The 20,445-nt window shown below is 34.7% G+C and overlaps 1 protein-coding gene across 1 annotated transcript; it reads left to right on the top strand.

The window, feature by feature from the left end:
* Window positions 1–214: 214 nt before the first annotated feature.
* On the top strand, window positions 215–19,027 carry LOC118746476 (protein lin-28 homolog). The gene is made up of 4 exons (XM_036480325.1): window positions 215–410; window positions 18,411–18,529; window positions 18,588–18,881; window positions 18,959–19,027. Exons 1-4 carry the CDS (start codon window positions 347–349, stop codon window positions 19,025–19,027), a joined length of 546 nt encoding a protein of 181 aa, XP_036336218.1. The 5' UTR covers window positions 215–346.
* The last annotated feature ends 1,418 nt before the right edge of the window (window positions 19,028–20,445 follow it).

Here is a 20,445-nt window from a genome sequence, read left to right as displayed (position 1 = left end):
TTTTTAAAATATTAGTAAACACAAATGAAATACATAAAAACATGACAGTGGAGATTAAACCTTTTTACAGAGCATTTACTAAGTGAAGATAAATTTGACGTTGATATTCTCAGAACAAAGAGAATCTAGGCATCGTCAATTAGTTTAAGAACTACAAAAAGTACAAATAAGTAACACAACAAAAAACAATTTCTTAATATGCAACCAGCAAAACAGCGCTTGCACCGATATTACTAGCAGCGTCACTCACACAATCACCAACACCAATAGTACACAGGGTACAACTGCAGCTGCATCAACAAAGCCGAGCCACAATCTTTCAAGAAAGTAGAAACCCAAAGAACAAATGTCGATAACACAACAAGAGTCGGACCGAAGCGATTCGTCGCCTGATGTCAACAGAAACCAAGGTGAATAACATTTTTATTAAACTTATTATAGTTTTTGTTTTTACATGTACTCTCATACATATGTACATAGGTATGTAAATACATATGTACATATTTCGACGAACACAAAAAAAACAAAATTTGAGTATTCGATAATTAAAATTTTCAGTCGCCGATTCGTTTTTATTGGCTGATTAACTCGGTCAGGGAGCCAGCCAATCAGCCGTAGGAAAGTATTTTTTTTTACAAATATATCAATCATTTTTTATTGGCATTGCATCGATACTGTGAGTATATAGTACATATGTATGTATGTATGTATAGGAAAAAAGCATCTACTTAGTATTGATTCGCTAAAATCATCATAAAATCATAAGCGATCAACCCTCGCGAAGCTCGCAGATAGTACAAACGCAAATACATACTTACATATTTGAGTAGATACAGTGTAATCCATTTATAATGGACTCGCTTAAAATGGAAACCCTGTTATTATATATCTATTTGTCCCAGTTCAAATATATAAAAAAACTCGGTTAAAATAGACTCGATTATAATGGACTCCGCCTATAATAGACAAAAATATCGGCTTTTGGCCATTGTAACCGGGGCTGTCAGCCCAAATTAAAAAAAGTCTCCCAACAAAAGTCCGGTAATTCCCAGGACTCAGTAAAGAGAGGCAACCGTCTCCGTAACAGAAAATGTCTATATACTTAAACAAAGTTCATTAACAATAATAATAATAATAGATTGGCGCTTACACATATGTTAGTGTTTGGCCGAGCTACTCCTCCGATTTGTGGCGTGCGCCTTGATGTTGTCACGCAAAGTGGAGGGAACTACAGTTTACGCCGACTCCGAACGGCATTTGTATTTTTATGAGTAGCTGGTTTGGCAGAATTACACTCGGAGGTTTGCCATTGCTTGCCAAGGGGCGACCGCTGTTAAGAAAAAACATTTTTTCTACATTTTTTGCGATGTTGCTTTGACCAGGGCTTGAACCCTGGCGCTGCGGAGTGGAAGCGAGGTGCTGCGGAGTGGTAGCGCGCCCTGCTTACCACTACACCACAGCGGCCGCCAAACAAAGTTCATTGGTTTACGGAAATCTGTCAAAATAGGCAATCAGCTTCTGCGGTAGATTGTAAGTGACGGTTGGTTTTTGATCTGTGATTTGTTCACTTTAAGGAAAATGCCGGAACGGAAAAACGGACACTTACCTTCCATGAAAAGTATATAATTTTGTATTTAAACATGTACATTATTTCTTTATTATTTAAAAATATTGTATTCTGATAAAATTGACACTCGGTTATAAAGGACAATGTGACGCGATCTTATGGAGTCCATTATAACCGGAATGCACTGTATTTTGCTAAACAACCAGTGATGCTTATTCATTGTACCATCTATAACACAGATGTATGTACTTTTGTACGTACATACGTGCGAACGGTGGGAATGGTGTGGGGGTTGAAATGGCAATTAACACTACGGTCACGACGCAGAATATCCTATATAGTCTGCGTGGGACTTTAACCCGAACTAAGCCTTCTGCAAGTACCACCGTCGAGTATTTCTTCGGTAGGTGGTTTGAGCACTAGGCTCGCAGGCTCGTCCCAGTCGGTTGTACTCAGTCCTGAGCTACACCTAGTGGGTTTTGCCAAGCCTTGTTTAAAGAAAAAGACCTTTTTTAACTATTTCACCGCGCGGAAGTAAATTTTACACACAAAAATATGAATACATTTGCGAAACTATGGGTAAATTATAGCAAAAGTGCGCACTAAGTTTTTCTCTCTGACGTCAGGATTTTTTTAACGATTTTGAAATTTAAAAAATATGATTATTTCAAAAAATTATTTAACAAATTCAATGCAATGTAGTACATATAACAATAAAGGTATCATAATATAATAATAGATTGGCCCTTACACATATGTTAGTGTTTGGCCGAGCTTCTCCTCCGATTTGTGGCGTGCGCCTTGATGTTGTCACACGAAGCAGAGAGACCTACAGTTTTACGCCGACTCCGAACGGCGATTGTATTTTAATGAGAAGCTGTTTTTCATGGCAGAAATACACTCGGAGGTTTGCAATTGCCTGCCGAGGGACAACCGCTGTTAAGAAAAAACCTTTTTTCTATATTTTTTTGGGATGTTGCTTTGACCAGGGCTTGAACCCAGGCGTTGCTGAGTGAAAGCGCGCACTGCTTACCACTACACCACAGCGGCCGACAAAGGCAAAAGTATCATATAAAAGAAAAAGTTCTGTATAATTATAAAATAACATAACATTGGTGCATAAGAACGAATGGTTATGGAAAATGTCCTTTACAACTTTTGTCCTTAAATATCCTTGAAAATTTGCTTAATATTTTTTTTAATTATTGTCATTATCATTATTTATCATTATCAAATTTCGTCCTGCAAACTTTATTAACTTAAAAATATAAAATTTATTAGAAGCCCATTTTCAATATCTATTCGTCCTTGTAAACCAAAAAACTTTATTGTTTTTAGATTCTTACTAGATACAAATACAAATTATAATTTCGCTATTATAGATAGTAAGAACAAATATCTTAAAATTATTAAAATTTGAAGCCGCACGGCCTTGGCGGCTGGAACGGACAGGTTCCAATCCACACCGCACCTGCTCTCCGGGTGCATGAATAACAAAGCCGCGCGCTGCATTGGCGGCTGGAATAGCCTAGGTTCCAGTCCGCGCCTACGCTTTGGTTGGTGAACTTCGTGGTTTGGTTCTAATTCGCGGCTACGATTTAAGTTGGTTTAATTACTGGTGATACGCTGCTGTCACTCGAGGCTTCTCATGTGTTTCTGAACTGAAGTTAGTATGTCGCTGGTTGATGCTCATTCACTACCTCCTTTCATCATATAGTCGACTACTGACTATGGCGTAAAGACCCATCCAACAGCTAGTATAAATTGGTTCATCTGCCGATTGAATCAAGGGCACTCAAGGAATATGTGGCGGACATCTTCTTCCACGCTACATCCGCAGTATTCACAGTACGGGTCGTGCTTATGCTTGAATTTAAACAGTTATGCCTTAAAATAGCAATTCCCCCTCAAGAACTGACACAGGTAAAAATCTATTTATTCAAGATACCTGATTTTGTATGCAGCGATAGGTTCCACGACCCTTAATTGTACTATTCCACTTGTTTTGCAACTCCGTAATGCTGCTTTTCCGAACTCGGCGTTGGCCAATTTAAATTAGCGGATGCAAGAAGCGTCGATTCTCTCGCCAGTATATCCACAGCTGTCATAATGACGATTACGAAAGCTGCTTCATCTGAAACTATTCTGTAGACGCTGTAAACTCGGAGCGCCCACAAACGGTATGTTGAGTTGACTCCGCGGAAGTATGCTGGACACTGTGTTGCGTTCGACCAAATTGGGGCCGCATGAAGTATTTGGCCCTTGATCAGACTCGCTAAGAGCAAACGTTTGTGCTATTTCGGTCCCCGCATGTCAAGCATTATTCGCGATAGTTCCGTGATCATTGAAGCTCCTTTCTCTCTCACATATCTCAAGTGTGCGCTGAAAGTAAAACGCTTGTCTTACACTACTCCTAAGTATTAAATTGTGGATTTCGTCATGATAAAGTGGTCACACATTTTCAACGCTACCTCCTCTAACTTCTTACAGTCTGATATGAGTATTTTTTCAGTTTTTTGCTCGGGTAGTTTGAGCCCAAAGCTGCTTAACCAATCTTTAATCACGCCGACTGATGAGGCTATCTTTTCACATACATATTTGTCATTCTTATTGTTTGGTGCTGCATCCGCTTAAAGCACGCAATTCGTTCCTTATTGGAGATGCTAAGTGAAGCCACTTCCTTCTCCATCTGGTCTCAATGGAGCGTTAGTGTCTTTTCATTTAACATAACCAAGCCAGTCGCTGTACTATGCATATTTGAGTGACTTATGTATGCCTTATGTATGCCACACCGAAGCCAATCGAGCTCCGGAGATAACCGAGATATGGAAGAAATGTCAGTAAACCAGGTGAAAAGCAACCTTCGTAGAAAATTCCCTGCGTGGGACAAGCCTAGTTTAAGCCCAAAGGGTGAGCAAGTTGCTCCGGCTGGTGTGCGTGGCTATCACAGAAGCTTTGCGCACCTGTCCAACGGCAGTACTGTCGCAGGCGGGTGACAGGTAACAAAATCAACACTAATAAGGTCAATTGACACTTACTTCAATTGACATTATTACCTTTTCAAAAGCGAAATCTATCCATCTCCAAATCCGTTGACATTATTGCTCTTTCAAACATTCAAACATTAAGAGATCGGTGGCATTGAGCAACTACTTTTGAAGACAGCGACATATTTCTAAGGTATTTAATAGCCGCCACTCTAGCAGTTATGGGGCCCTCGAGATAGCCATCAGTTCCATCCGCAAAACTCTGCTGTAGTCAGTTTCGATCCATCCGTGTAAACGTGGATGGCTCCTCTTTTCCTGGCTGTATCCAATGGCCATTGCTCTCTTGAGGAAACACGGTTCATTGACTTGGTGTTGAAAGTGCGGCTGGTCGTTTGTAGGAAACTGAGTGAGGCCGTTAAAAATTGTACAGTGACCGACATGTGGAGACGTCCATTTACTGGTTGGATTAAGCCTAATGGCAGTATTACGTGGCATATGTATTTCTTGCGTACAATTTCGTCGGGAGAAATGTTGAGCACTTTGGTACCTGTTGTCTTTATGGCTTCTGTTATCAGTATAGAAGCCATTGGTGGCACTCTGTACATTTTCTTAGCATTTACTTTTTTATTGAGAGCATCCCACCCAACTACTACACCATAGAAAAGAATCGGTCTTGCCACCGCGGTGTAGATCCATATTACGATTTTGGGCTCCAGACCTCAGATTTTTCTTATAGCTCTGGTGCAGGAGCATACAGACGTTAGGGCTTTGTGAATTGCTTCATCGATATTAGATCTGTAGTTTAATTTCCTATCCAAAATGAGACCTAGATATTTAAGCTGATCAGTACTCAGCAGTGTAGCACCATTTGAAGTGATATTTCCGAGAGATGGATAGATCTGTTTTGGCTTGGCACATGTAACAGCTGTTAAACAGAATTTGGTCTGATACATGCCCGAAGACTGGAATCTTAGTGTACTTTGTCCAATCCACTATAAGGGAGATTCCGCCGTTTGCGCTAAATACCGTTGTGTAAGTCTTATTAACATTGCTTACAAGATCTTATCGACGATACTATTTATGTGAAATACCGAAGTCCTTAATGAAACAACTGATTGGACCGTATCAGTATGCCCACCCGATTTTTACGGTTCCACAAATCCTGGAGAAGGCATAACACCGCAAAACTAATATGGTTATATAGGATAAGGTTGAATACAACCTTCAGCTTCCTTCCAATTTCGAAGGAACTCTCCACGTCGTTTGAGGCCAAATGAGGTTTTAGACAAGACAATTCACTCTTGTGCGACTTTTTCTACTTTCACTATTTATGACCAAATTTCTATTAAATGCTCCCATTGAGCGAGAAGAGCCCGGTGATGTCTTATTGTGGGTGAAAGTTTCCGTACTCAAATGATTGCTAAACTGAGTAGAGATTCGCTGTAGTCAGGATTAGTGTGGAGGTCAACTGGTAACCGAAGCACTCCGATCGCGACCAAGATTTAGGTATAAAGTAACTTTACAAAGCCATCAATGCTCAAAATCTCGTGTGCCTACGAGAATTCTGCATACACGAAAACTCGGGGTTACTCTTCAGGCCGAGAAATAGTGCCAACTGGTTCTGTCTAATTAAAGCCCATTGCATGGTGTAAGAAAGTAAAGTAACTATCTATCGAAAGTTTTCAGTAAAATCTTAAAGCTAATAAGTGCCAGTGTGCCCATTCTTTATCTTTATTTTGTCTATCCTTGTTTTATATTTTTGGAAACATTCACATTATTTAAAGTATCCATTTTAGATTCGGGCGATGCTTTGAAGAAAAATTTTACAAATTTCACACATAAATTAAGCGGATGAATATTTAATGAGCAAATAAAAAGCAACCGATCACAACTTACATAAATATTTTTACATGTTTGAACGAATGTATGTAGGTATGTAGGTACGTATATATTATACAAATTTACATTGCTCGAACGTTTACAGAGGATGCATTCCGATCTGAAACCGGTTTCTAACCTTTAAGGATCAACTTCAGCCTGTTCATAAGGGTCTCAAAATTCCAACTCGAATGCCAAATTTGAATATCCTTTTTCAAATATTTATCTCATAAGCTTCCACATTTTTTTTACATATATATACATACAAATGTACCTAGTCATGTGTTCTACTGAATGTATGAATATTTTTCTATAAACGCATCACATGTGTATGTATGTATGTATGTATGTACATACATATGTACTACTCCGCGTTAGAATTCAAATTCTCAAAGCAACGTAAAGTGATATCCCCGAGGCATGATCGCTTGACTGTGGCTTCCTGAAAATTACCCGCACTTGGTGTGTACTCTCCTGGCAATCAGACAACTAAAAATTAAACAGTTCTGTGGCAAAAATAATTGTATACCTAATCAAAAAGGAAGTAATCGTTAAACGGGTAATGTACGCAGCGAAATTGGTTCATAAAAATTTCTGCGTTGTCTCTTAGGTGATGCACATACATCCATACGCTTATATAAATAAAACGAATTTTCAGACATACATATGCTTCAAATACGTATATATGTATGTATATGCATATGTACCTTAAGGAAGGCAAGTACAGGTTTCAGCCTAATCCCAAAATATGCTCAAAGGACATAGATTAAAAAAAAAAAAATCCAAACACTTAAAAAGCTACTGACAGTTGGCAATGTGACAAAGACGAGTAGAATAGTGAAATTTATAGAGCAGAACATATCTGTGGCATTTTATTAAAACAACTTATCGCGGATAGGCCATTTTTCCTCTTTCTGGCAATATTTGATTGGGATCATAAACAATACTTTAACGAATAACTAGCCAGAGGTGTATTTTAAGACGCCATTTTAATAGAACCTCAATAAAATATCAACTTTTTCAGGGAAACTTATTATTTTTTAATTCAAAGCCAAACCTTCTAAAGTCACTTAAAATGTTTTAATAAAATACCAGAGATATTTACAAAGTATACATATGTATGTACATTAGGGCGGGTTGAATTGTTACTCTATTTTGTTACGGCGACCGATGTATTTCCTGTAGTCAAATGTACTAGTTGTAAACTACCTCACAACTAGTATGAACCGCATGCCCAACTAGTCAGCCAACTATCTTTTTTCCATGCAATCAACTGGTATTTTTAACATGAGGATTTCCTACGAGATGCCAGTTACCAGATTTCGGTCAGAAATATACCAGCCTTATACCAGTTCAAAATAGAGAGAAAAATACTAATCCAATTATGGACCGAAACCATTACTTCGGGAGTCACAAAATAAATTGAATTCATGAATATACAATAAAAAACGTTTGGACAAGTACCCTTTAATATATGTATTACATATTTTTATTTAGCAGCCTTAAATTTGACAACAATTAGTGTTAAATTTTTTGAGTATTAATTAAAGCGGAAATAAATACATAAATGTTTCAAACTTTCGAACATAAATTTAAATGCATTTTTCATTAAATATTATTAAAAGTAAAAGCTTTCAGGTACAATAAGTACATTATTTGTCATCTTTTTTAATAATATTAAATATAAAAAAAAAACATTTTATTTAAAAATAAGATAAATACTTTTTTTCATTTTCGAGTGAAATTAAATAAGAATAAAAATTTGCATTAAATTAAATTCATTAACTTTGCTCATTTCAGTCCTTTCTTTTTAAAATTTTATAAAAGTAATAATTAAAGTAATAAAAGTAATAATTAAAGTAATAATAAAAGTAATAATGAATAAATAATTCATGAAATTATTAAATATTCTTAATTTTTGTCTATAGTTTGGCTTGTTTATTGATAATTGAAATTAATCAAATAATTATATTATCTAATCGTTTAATTAAAAAAATTAAAAAATAATTGAAAGTGATCAAAAATAACAAAATAAACATGTAATTCAAATAAGTGAATATATCAACACTTTTTAATTAATTATTAATCATTAAAGTGGCGCTCATATTGGTGTTTAACGGTTATCCAAAAAAATATGCTTTAATTAATAATCATAATTTTTTCTTGATATTCAGTAAACAAATCGCTTATCCAAATTAAACAATTTCGGTACCAAATGAAAGGGGACTTAAATAGCTTTTAAAGAAATAATGATCGAAGGCTACCACTTCTATTTATATTGTTTTTTTTTTATAATTTAAAACAAATGATATGCATATACCTGACCCAAGGTTTGTTCTATGGCAATTTAAAAACATTTTTTATTAAAATATTTTTCAATAGCTGGCTTTCTCCTGGCTTTCCTCGTTTAAATATTTCAGTTTTAAAGCTATTTTAGTCCTCTTTCAGTCGATACCAAGGTTGTTAAATTTGGATAAGCGGTTTGTTTATTATTAGAAAAGGACTTTTATTTTCGACTTAGAAATATCTGGCCAAGTTTAGCTGTTGAAAACAAGTAACTATTACACAGGTTTACAAAACAAAAAGGCTTTTGCATATTAAACCTTTATAATATTACAGGAGCCAATAAATTATTTTATATACATAACAATTTTTAATAGCAATAATGAGGTCATTTCCACTTTCAGTGTTTAAATAGTCAAAGAACTCTAAACATTATACATATTTTAATATTACTTTTAATTTGAATTTCACTTTCTAAAATTTTAATTAGAAGTCGGTTTCTCTCTTTTCGCCAGGAAGCAAACTTTATATTTCCTCTCAGGTGCTTCGTTTTAACGTGGTATTGAAAAAACAAAATTACATATTTATTCAAACTGTGGAAAGAGACCTCTACTTAAGGACTGCATCCGTATTTCCTTATGGCTTAAATTATTTTTTCAACTGCGCAAAAATTTTGAAAGACTAAGAATTCGCCAAAAATAGTATTTAAATTGAATCAGCAAATTGAGAAAAACGAATTGTAAGTTATAGGCAAAGCCATTCAATTATTCAAATTTGTTGTTTTTAAACTGAAAGTTATTTTCGAGATAACTAACAACACTCGACAAAAAATGTCAGCCTTCTGGTAGATAATGACCCGCAATATGCCCATAAAACGATTGCTCTTTTATATTAATTTCTTGCGCATATCAAACTTTACCGAAAACAAGTCAACTATAATTAAATTATTTTCTTCTTACTTTTTACAGTAAATTTTAAGAAAGTTGCAACGTTATGTAAAAATCTTAAGCAAATCGTAAAGTATTTTGTTTGTGTAAAATAATATTACACAAACAAAATGCATGGGCAAAAATTTCCGATCATCGAGTTACCGCGTACCACGCTCGGTGGGAAGAACTCTATTACAAATTTGATTGCTCAGAATTGAAAAATCAGTACAAATCAGTACATATTAAAAAAAAATCAGGACATTAGCGTACAGAAAATCAGGACATTAGCGTACGAAAGTTGAAAAATCAGTACTGTACTGATAAACTCAGTACGTCTGGCAACCGTAGTCAGGTTCGTGGTCAGTTGAAGGTCAAGTAGGGAAAAATTCATTGAATAAACCTGAAAATTCATATACATAAGGTTTTACATTCGCTGAACCCAAATCCGAGGCCCGTTAACCTCCATAATGTCAGCTTCGAGGTCATTTGAAAGTCAAATATGACATAAAGTTTATTCAATAAAAATTAAAAAAAAAAAATGTATTTTTTGTCACTGAAACCGAGTATGGAGGTCCCTTGATTCCTCAAGGTCATCTGGAGGTCATCCCAAGGTCAAATTCCGATGAATTTTATTGAATTTTCAAGTTAATTCAATGAATTTTTCCCTACTTGACCTTCAAATGACCACGAACCTGACGTGATGGAGGCTAACGGCCCTCGGATTCGCATTCAGCATGTCGAATAACATAGGGATATATACATAGGTTTGGTTTAGTATGCATACACTTTTATTTTTTGTGTAAACCTGTGTTATTTACTGTCCCTGGGAGAAGTGGTTGGTATTGGGGCCTTTGCTTGGGGTTGCTCCCAATATTAAAAAAACCAAATCGTTTGCGCATAGTTTACTTAACCTGTCAGACGCCTATGCTATCTATTATTGATTTAAATGTTTGTAAAAAAAACTATTGAGAATGTACAACCCATCGAAGCGGAATGGCTCAATTGCAATAACTTTTGTACAGAAAGATTTATAAAATGAATGTTTCTCTTTAAAAATAATTCAGATTGAGTAAACTTTACCATGCTACGCTCTCAAGCGGGGGATGTTGAGCAAAATTAATATCAAAAATATATTTGTTTTACCCAAAAATCAAATGCTTACATTTTATTAAAAAATAAACATATCCAAATACATACTCCTCCATGGACTTTTTTGTTCAGAATTACCAGTGGAATACTTCAATCGTCGAAACGAAGTCGGTTATATATTTTAAGAACAAATTGACCCGACTTTATGTAGATATTTACAGTATTTATTGAATGCCATAACGGCGGATGAAATATTCCAGCAGCCATTTACGAAAATTGTTTGCTAAATATATCTACTATGTACATTAGAGTGGCCCTTATTTTTGAAAATCGAAAATTTGCGGGTGCTACCCTCTGAAATGGTTACCTTTATTGCAAAAGTAACTTCCTGAAAATGTTGGCCCAATTAATCAAGTCTAACCCGTACCACAAACGTGTCGAATTTGAGATACCGACAATATCACTTTGCGTCAGTGCTGTCTTCGGCTAGCCACCTTATTAAAGGTCTTTGCATGGTCACTATTGTGTAAAAAAATTATTTCTTTTCACACCATCATTCATAAATAAACGGAAAATAAGTAAGATTTTGTTTCTTTAACATACATATGTATATTTAGTACTTTTTGCATGTACGAGTAAGTAGATGATAGCGGACAGAACCACGATGCATAGTTCATTATTTGAACACGTTTGTAGCACGGGTTAATCTGCGTCAATTGAGTCAATATTAAATAATAAATATTTTCTTATATGCAACCATTGCAGGGAGTAGCGCCTCAAAATACTAAAAACAAAAAAATTTTGAAAAAGAAAGGGCCACTCTAATGTGCATACATACATATGCATGCAAATACTACTTATATCGTCGCCTAGGTAAAAGATTGTCGTAAGCGCCATTTTGACGATTTTTAGTTCTAGATGCAGTTACAGTGAAACCCGCTTAAGTACCAGGTAGGTAGGTATTTTGAAATTCAGTAAAAAATTAAAAATTCAGTAAAAAATCAACTGTAACTTTTAGCCACTTGAAACCTGCACATTATTGCACTAAAATTGAATGAATTGAAAACTGTATACTCAAATAACACTTCTGAGAAAAATTTGCAAATATGATGCATTTTTTTAAGTGTTCTACAAAATCTTAAGCTTAGCTTCAATTCTTGTAAAAATGACATACCATTGCATTAACTATTTTTTTAATAAAGTTTTTCTTTACTTGTTTATGTGTTTAAATAATGCTACGATTTTGGTTTTAAACTATGTATATTTCATTAAACGTTGTTTTTGAAGTTAACAAAAAGATGTAACAACATCAGTAATTATGTTCGCTTAAGTACCTGTATCGGAGTACTTAAGCGGGTTCTTTTAAGTACCCAACCCGCCTAAGTAGCTCAAAAAGCGAACATTTTTCGTGAGGTAATTAAGCAGGTTTTACTGTATATATTTTGAAATGAGGTCTTTCGATTGGTGTTATCAGTTTTTTTTCATTTAGTTTCCGAGATATTGACTACAACTTTTTTTATAATTTAGTAAAAATTTAGTTGGTGATGCAGTCATATTAAACTAATCAATATCTTAAAAATGGCGTTCTCCATTTTTGGATATCTTCTTTAGTTTCCGAGATATTAAGTAAAAAGTGTCGTTAATTTGGTATAAACTAAAGAAAATCTTTCATAAACTCAAAACTAATTAACAATAATCATTAAAAATTAAAAAAATTTAAGAACTTTGTGAACTAGTAACATTTTCAGAGACTTTGGAAAAAATCTATCTTTGCGCTTTTGAAAAATTGCATTCCAAACTTCAATCGCGATTTCCCACAACCTGCCGAAATCAACATAGGACAATCTTTTACCCAGGCGATGATATGGAGCTTACATACATATGAATGCTGAGAAAGCGTGTGAATGCTTAAATATTCAATTTAATTGCCCAAAAATCGTTAATACGAGTATGTACATACAAATGCAAGTATACATATGTATGTACATATGTACAATTTGAATGGAGCTCGTAAAGTAAGTCGCCCAATTTGTGGAGTCGTTCACCCGCCTTTTATGTGGGTTAGAAGATAAGATAGGGGTATGTTCACAACGAAACACAAATAGACACGCATTGTTCGTTCTATGAATGGGACATGTATGTATGTATAAGTGACCTGAAATACGAGATTTTAGGTAAAAGTGCACATATACATAAATATGCACTATGTGTGTAAACGAAAACTTTATATTTCTATTTTCATTCATAAATACATACATATGCCTTTGTGACAATCAGATTCAGAATTAATACGATGAGTATAGCTGATAACGTTCAAACTGAACCGGTACGTTACCGTGGCTATCATGCAAATAAAAAAATTAAAAAAGGCGGTTATTCTGCCGAATTTTTTATAATGAAATTAAAGTGTGGAAATTTAAACTGAAGTTAAGGATTTAGTATTATTTTTTCCGATTATATTATTAAACTGCATTCTACATTTGGCCGTTTTCACCATCTCTAATGACTCCATGCATTTAACATTGTGTCGGCAACGTTGGTAACAATGTTTAACTGGGGATTAATATTAACCGGAGATGGTGCAAACGGCCCTTAGTGTTGTAAACAGTAAAGACTGATTTATACGTTGACCAATCACCAGCCAGTGTACCTCTATTCCTTTTTAAGAGTTTCCTAGTATTTTTCCGAAGCTTGCAAAGGACCATGTCTTTTTTTAATTTTTTTTCATAGATTCGTGACTTAACGAAGTTTCTGGGGATAACTTGGCACGACTGTACTCTTTATCAGTATTTATTAAAATATCTATAAGAATGATACTAATTATAATGCTATCCATAACTTAGATATAAGTGAAATATATACGAACTCCATTTGTTTCAAAGATTCAATGCAAACGATTTGGTAACGAAACACCCCTGAGTCGTTTAAAGTAAAGCAAATCAAGTACTATACATTTTACAACTAGTAGAAAGGTAGGTGAATTTCAAAAGTTGATAGTACCATACAGTGTTGCCGCTGAAATTATTTGTAGGTACCAAAACGCCTACCACGGCAGTGTTCAAGCTACCAACATTTTTTCCATCAATAAAACGAGATTTCTTTAATTAACGCGGTTTTTAACTACACAAATTAGCAGCAAAAATTAAAACTACACATAATAATTGTGTCTACAGTATTGGTTAACCATTCATACTAAACTTTAAGGTTAAACAAAACAAATTCGGGCCTTTAAAATATAATAATTAAGGTATTGTATAAAATATACTTAAATACCTTTGAGATTAATTCAATACGTAACAAACATTTTTTTGAGTGTTAAAAAACAAAATCACTTCCCACCAGACAATTTTTGTTGCCGGACATAAGAAAACTTGTCGCCCTAAGCAACAAATTTATTGCCGGCAATATCGCCATCGTATCGATTTCTTATTACCAGTCGCTCTAAAACGTCCGCCACAGGCAACTCGCCTGGGCGAGTCGTTTTCTTATTACCTGAATGAGTCGTTTTATGATTGCTACAAGCGATATTTAAATAATAATTTCTTGCAACAATTTTATTATTTCTCAATGTTTCATTTGTTTTTGAACTCAAACTTATAATTTGTAAACGAAATTAACTATTTTCGTCTCTATGGAGCTTCCTAATTTTTCAACCCTTTCTTGGGCAGAAATTATATGTTTTTGAAGAATCCTGTTGACGCGGAGTTCATCAGTCTGGGAATTTTTGAAAACATATTCCTAAAATGACATAAAAGAAATAATGTTTCCGATTTCTCCCTACGGCAATAAATCGGCGAGTCGCCAATTTGTTGCCATGGACGATTGTCGCCTATTTCTCATGTTTTGCATGGTGGGTTCAGTAAAAAAAATCCAATTTTTATTAAATTTGCATACATTCACCCTTTTTTACGAATACACTCACACCTTGCATATTTCCTATGCAATTTTTCCTTCAACACGTTAGGTAATTTCTCGTTCTATTTCAGCAGCTGATCGGGCATATGTAACTTTGGGAAGTGAGTTTTTATGTGCAGAAAATTGTTTGCTTAATAAAATATAGAAAAAAAGAACAAAAAAATCTTATAAGTGTGATCAAAGTGAAAGCAATGCTCAATTTGGTTGTACAGTGAAACCCGCTTAAGTACCCCCCGCTTAAGTACCTAATCCGCTTAAGTAACCAACATTTTTGGGCAATGTGAATTTTTGAATGTAATCTGAAGAAAATCCCTCTCTTAGGTACCTCCCCGCTTATTTACCCAACCCGCCTAAGTACCTACATTTTTCGCGCCACATTTACAATTTTACTTATAATTTTCCCCTTTTAATTGCTCTTTTAAAATTCCTTAAAATATTTACATATTTTGAAATTCAGTGGCAGCGTCACACACCTTCGGCAAAAAGTTATAAAAAATCAATGGTAATTTTTAGCTACTTAAAACTTGCACATTATTACACTAAAATTGAACGGGCTAAAGAAATGTAAAATTTTGGTGAATTTTTTTCCTTAAGGTCCGGTTACTCAATGTCTGTTTAATACTAATCTGCGGTTAAACATAGTTATCGACGTCTTCGACTCCATGCATACAACAGGGAGTCGGTAACGTCGATAACGATGTTTAACCTGTAGTTAATGTTAACCAGACATTGAGTAACCGGCCCTAAGTGTTCTATAAAATCTTAAGCTTAGGTTTATATGGTATTTGTTAGGGAATGAACTATATTTCAATTGAAAAATCTTAAACAATGCTACGGTCTTGGTTTTAAACTACGTATACTTTATTAAATGTTCATGTCTTGTTCAAGGATTTACATATTTATGTAAGTTAACAAAAAGATGGAACTACATCAGTAATTATGTTCGCTTAAGTACCCGCATCGAGGTAATTAAGCGGGTTCTTTTAAGTACCCAACCCGCCTAAGTACCTAAAAAAGCTGAAAATCGTGAGGTACTGTATACTCAAAACATTTTTGCCCACCAAAGGCTTCATCAAACCAACCAAGCTACCAAAGGAGAGTGAAGCTACCAATCAAAACGGCAACGCTGGTACCCTTTATAGCTGAAAACGACTCTTTCATTTGACAAGTGCTTCATACAACGCCTGTTTATTATTTAAAAAGTATGCACAGATTTGTTAACATTACTTTGGTATACGTACAAAAAAGAAATTGAAAAAGTATTCTCTATTTCTTGATAAATAAGTAAATACTCTACATAAGTATTTGTGTCTCTGTATATTTGCATATTTGCATGTTTCTTCGTTTGCACCGGTCGATATCTAAAAACTCGATTAAAATAGGAAATCAAAACATACAGCTCGAAGGAATTCGCTCAACTATCCCAAATAAACTCATATAAGTAAAACACGTTCTTTTCCCACAGCAGAAACAAGATTATTTCGCCTAGCAAACGTGTCTGCTCCTATTGTCGATTACTCGTAGACAAATGTTCTACATCAGGTAGCCGACAGTAGGATAACAAAGACGAAAATGTGCAAGGATAATGTGAGTTGTATTCAAATTAACCAGGCCATTGTCATGTTTCTATATATATCACCATTGTTATTGTTTTCACATAATACATATGTACATATACGTATGCATTAGGACGGGTCACCAGAAAAAAAAAGCCATGTCAGATTAATTCGTGGGCTGAACAGCATTTACAATACCTCTAAAAAGTATAGTTGCAATCAGGGCCGGATTTATTTTAAATAACGTCCTGTGCCTTGTGAAAATACTTGAAATATTTGGAAAAAAAAGTGTATTCTACGGCGCGCCTGACAAAGCAGAAAACGTTTGTGCAATTGCCAATTATTTCGATCCCATGTTCGGTCCGACATATTTTTTTGGCGAAAAAAGATTTACTGATACTTAAAAAAATCTAAATTGCTGCATTGGGGGAAAACCTCAAAAATATTACTGAAACTCAATAAAACTTAAAAATTTTAGACTAAATATTTTTTCCACAAAATTAATCAAACTTTCAATTAGCTTCAGATTTTTTAATGGGTTTTAATGAATTCTATACGTGAAATGAGCTAACACCTATTCGAGGACTTCAGGATCTGTCAAACTTTGGAGTTTTCATGTACTGCTGCAAATCAGAGACTTCATCTGAACGTTGTTTAAAGCTAAAGAAACGGGCTAAATATTTATATATATAAGATGATCATGATTAGGGTAGCCAGATATTATAGTGACATAATTAGTACAGTTGGGATCAAAAATCAGTGAAAAGCATTAAAAATCAGCTAAGTTTTAAGCTTTTTTTCGCTTATTAACAAAATAACTACCACTAATTTAACAAAAAATAACTAATAGACGTTTAAATACATAAAGTATTTTTGATATAACAATTCCTTGGTTTAAAACAAATCAAAGATATTAGGTATGCATGTACAATTTTGTTCACAAAAATAGTAGTAAAATATATTGACAAGTTTCTTGCCTTATTTTTATGAAAATATAGTTAATTCTATAACAAAAACCCTGTAAGTTGAAGTCTCAAACTTTTCATAAAATTAACAAAAATTAAAAAAAAATGCTCCACAAAATTAACTTTTATAAACTTTATAAAATATTGGAGTTCGCAGTTTTGTAGCACATTCAGTTTCAGTAGAAGGCGAGCTAGAGTCAGAATTTGTTTGCATATTTTAAGCTACAAATTTAATAAATATTTTGATGGTGTGCTTATCAAATACAACATACACATTAAAATTCTAACTGAAAGGGTATAATACCAAATCATCGCTAAACGAATTTTCGAGTCCGAATAAAATTGAATAGTGTTAAATATGTTTGTGCAAGTAAAATTTACTGGTGGTCGAATATCAAAAATCAAAGAAAAGCTATATATCGTCACCTGAAATTCAAAAAAGGCGTAACAAATATCATCGTTGAAACGCAGAAAGTCATAACTAATAAAAAAATTAAAATTCACTTTCTGATTTATGATGGATTTCATCGAATTACAGCTGTCCACATCATTTTATAAAAAAAAAAAAATATTAGTCACACCTTTTTCTATTTCACTTACGATGTGGTTACGTCTTTTTGCATTTCAAGTGACGATATATCATATACAAGAGTCGGCAGTTTGCAACTATTCCAAATTTTTAGAACTTACATTGCACAAGAAGCACAAAAGCAGCAGTAATCGTCTTCAGTTTGAAGTACTAACTCTGTTCCAGGTGCTTCCCGATGTACAGGTTTTTACAGGAAGGCTCTCCTGGTCGCCACCTTCAATAAAGTTTATTAATGGCGAAGACAGCTGTTCCTGTAAAACCTTCAAATCGTGAAGTACCTGGAACGGGGTTATTATGTTGGGTAGAATTCAAGCAGTTGTTATTTTGCGAAATGCTAGGAAACGAAACAATTGCAAGGTGACACCTTTTGAATAAGGGTTTAAATTTATTTAGCGAGGCATTTTTAGGACTAAATTTAACAAAACTCAGATTTCATTGCTGATTTCGGCAGAATATCCGTACGTTAATAATATTTGTAAAGGTTTTCGGAACTGATAGAAAATATATAATTAGCTCTTAACATACACGTCGAACCCCCTAAAACCATTTTATTACAGAGAAAAATTTTAAGACTTACGATACTACGACGCTTAATACGCCTAGTGAATCCCATAATAGTGTGTTAAATTCTTCTTCTTTATCCTTCTTACAGACGCCGATCTTACGGAAACGGACTGTGTGCGCTACGGCAAGTGCAAATGGTTTAATGTGGCAAAAGGTTGGGGCTTTATAACGCCGCATGACGGAGGCCAGGAGGTGTTTGTCCATCAGGTAAAAATATAGTATTCTTCCTCCTATTTATGCTGATTTACAATTTTAACTGCAACAGAGTGTCATACAAATGTCCGGCTTCCGATCACTGGCCGAGCAAGAGGAGGTGGAATTCGAATGCAAGCTAACCGAGCGAGGGCTGGAGGCGACTCGTGTCAGCGGCAGCAAGGGACTGGATTGTACTGGCAGTACCTTTCGGCCGCGCACAAAAAAGCGACGACGCGTACGCTGCTATAATTGCGGCAAATTCGCCAACCACATTGCGTCTATGTGCCCGCAGGAACCGCAACCAAAACGCTGTCATATATGCAAATCCGAATCCCATTTCTTTGCCGATTGCCCAACGCGGCTGGTGAGTGGTGGAGACTTTAATTAAAAATAATAAAAAAGATTTAATTAATCATCATTCATTTCATCTCATCCCTAAAGGGACTCTCAACTGAATCGGAAGAAACTCAACACAACGATAATGAGCAAAGTGATGCTGCAGCCACGTGAAAGTGGGGAATGGGCGGGGGCCGTGGGATTGCAATAAATGGCAAGCATTTCTCTTGTGAAATTTTTTGCAGTTTTCTGCACTTTCGTTTACCTCTTCATGCCGCCAGTTTGACAAATGCTCATGAATGACATTTGGTAAGGCACTTTGGCAGAGGAATTTTAAGTACAAACTTATAAAAATAATACGATTTTCCTATATTTAAATATTATTTTTGGACGCTATTAGTTTAAAAGACATGTTTCATACATAAGATTAAGTAAGTTAAGAATCGCTCAGGTATCACATAGTAATTATGAACACTGTAAGATAATTTACATACATACATATCGTGGATGCCTTTGCAAAACCGCCTAAATCGCCGTTGTGGCAAATATGAGATTTGGTTACCATGAACTCCAGGCATCGCGATTTATGCATACAAATCTTAAAATATTTATTAAAACAATAGATTTGCTAGAAAAAATAACGCCTATCAAGTCAATACACCCGGCATGAAATGGGACTAGTTTGTAGCTAACTATTAACTAACTAGCAGTCGCCTACTGGTAACTATTTATTAGCTATTTCCTTTGGTTGTAACCAGTTACTTTTGAAGGGCGATTGCCGCAAAATAGTGAGAACTGGTTTCCTTTGCATTAGATGTCAACTAACTTGTAGCTAACTACTTTTGGACTTAAACTATCAATAAAAAAAATTTTAAATTTTTTTTATATTTTTATTTATTTACATATTTTATTTAACATTACGTATTTGCTTATGTGTTTACATATTCTTTCGTAACTGGTCTCCTATTTTAATTCGATCAGACATAACATCAAAATGATAGTATAAAATTTTGACCTTTATTTTATTTGTCCCGAATACGAAAAAGAATCTGCGAAGTGTAGAAAAAAAGTTTATTGAAAGTAATTTTTGTATGAGGATATTTAAATAGAAACTTGTAAAGAAAGCAAACTCCCGATAACGTCTGCATGACTCCTGCACGACTTTATAACTAAATTAAGGTTAGTTTTATCATAGCTAAATAAACGTTAGTTATTTATCGAAATCCCGCAAAAAGCCTAACTAGAAGTTGGTTATTTTAATCAATTGATAATTTTTTCTGCAGGGATGCCTTAAAAGAAAAACAGGTTGTTCGCTCTCCTGTAAAATCTGAGTGCCGTAAGATAAGCGGTTTTGCAATTGATCGATGGGCGGTTTTACAAAGGCATCGACGATATGTACAATTTTAAGTACAACATCCATTAATGCGTCTATCAGAAAGCCAATTTTATTGAAACTAGGCTTGCTACTTAAGTATGGAAATATTGAAACACGAATGTGAAGATGTCATTATTTAGGCGCGACAGCTAACACCGGGCGCGTAAATTCGTGTTATGTACTGCTGCATTTGCTAAAACTTCCTTTATCCAATTTA

This window comes from Rhagoletis pomonella, unplaced genomic scaffold, assembly GCF_013731165.1.
Source record: "Rhagoletis pomonella isolate Grant_MI unplaced genomic scaffold, Rhpom_1.0 Rhpom_scaffold_00010, whole genome shotgun sequence".
NCBI classification, from domain to species: domain Eukaryota; kingdom Metazoa; phylum Arthropoda; class Insecta; order Diptera; family Tephritidae; genus Rhagoletis; species Rhagoletis pomonella.
This window is presented reverse-complemented; position numbering and strand designations above follow the sequence as displayed.

What these genes read in the sequence shown, in the direction of transcription:
- LOC118746476 (XM_036480325.1), top strand. Translation starts at nt 347, where the DNA reads ATGTCGATAACACAACAAGAGTCGGACCGAAGCGATTCGTCGCCTGAT. An exon ending in AGGAGGTGTTTGTCCATCAG is followed by an intron (nt 18,530 to 18,587) that starts GTAAAAATATAG and finishes TAACTGCAACAG; the next exon opens with AGTGTCATACAAATGTCCGG. An exon ending in CCGATTGCCCAACGCGGCTG is followed by an intron (nt 18,882 to 18,958) that starts GTGAGTGGTGGA and finishes TCATCCCTAAAG; the next exon opens with GGACTCTCAACTGAATCGGA.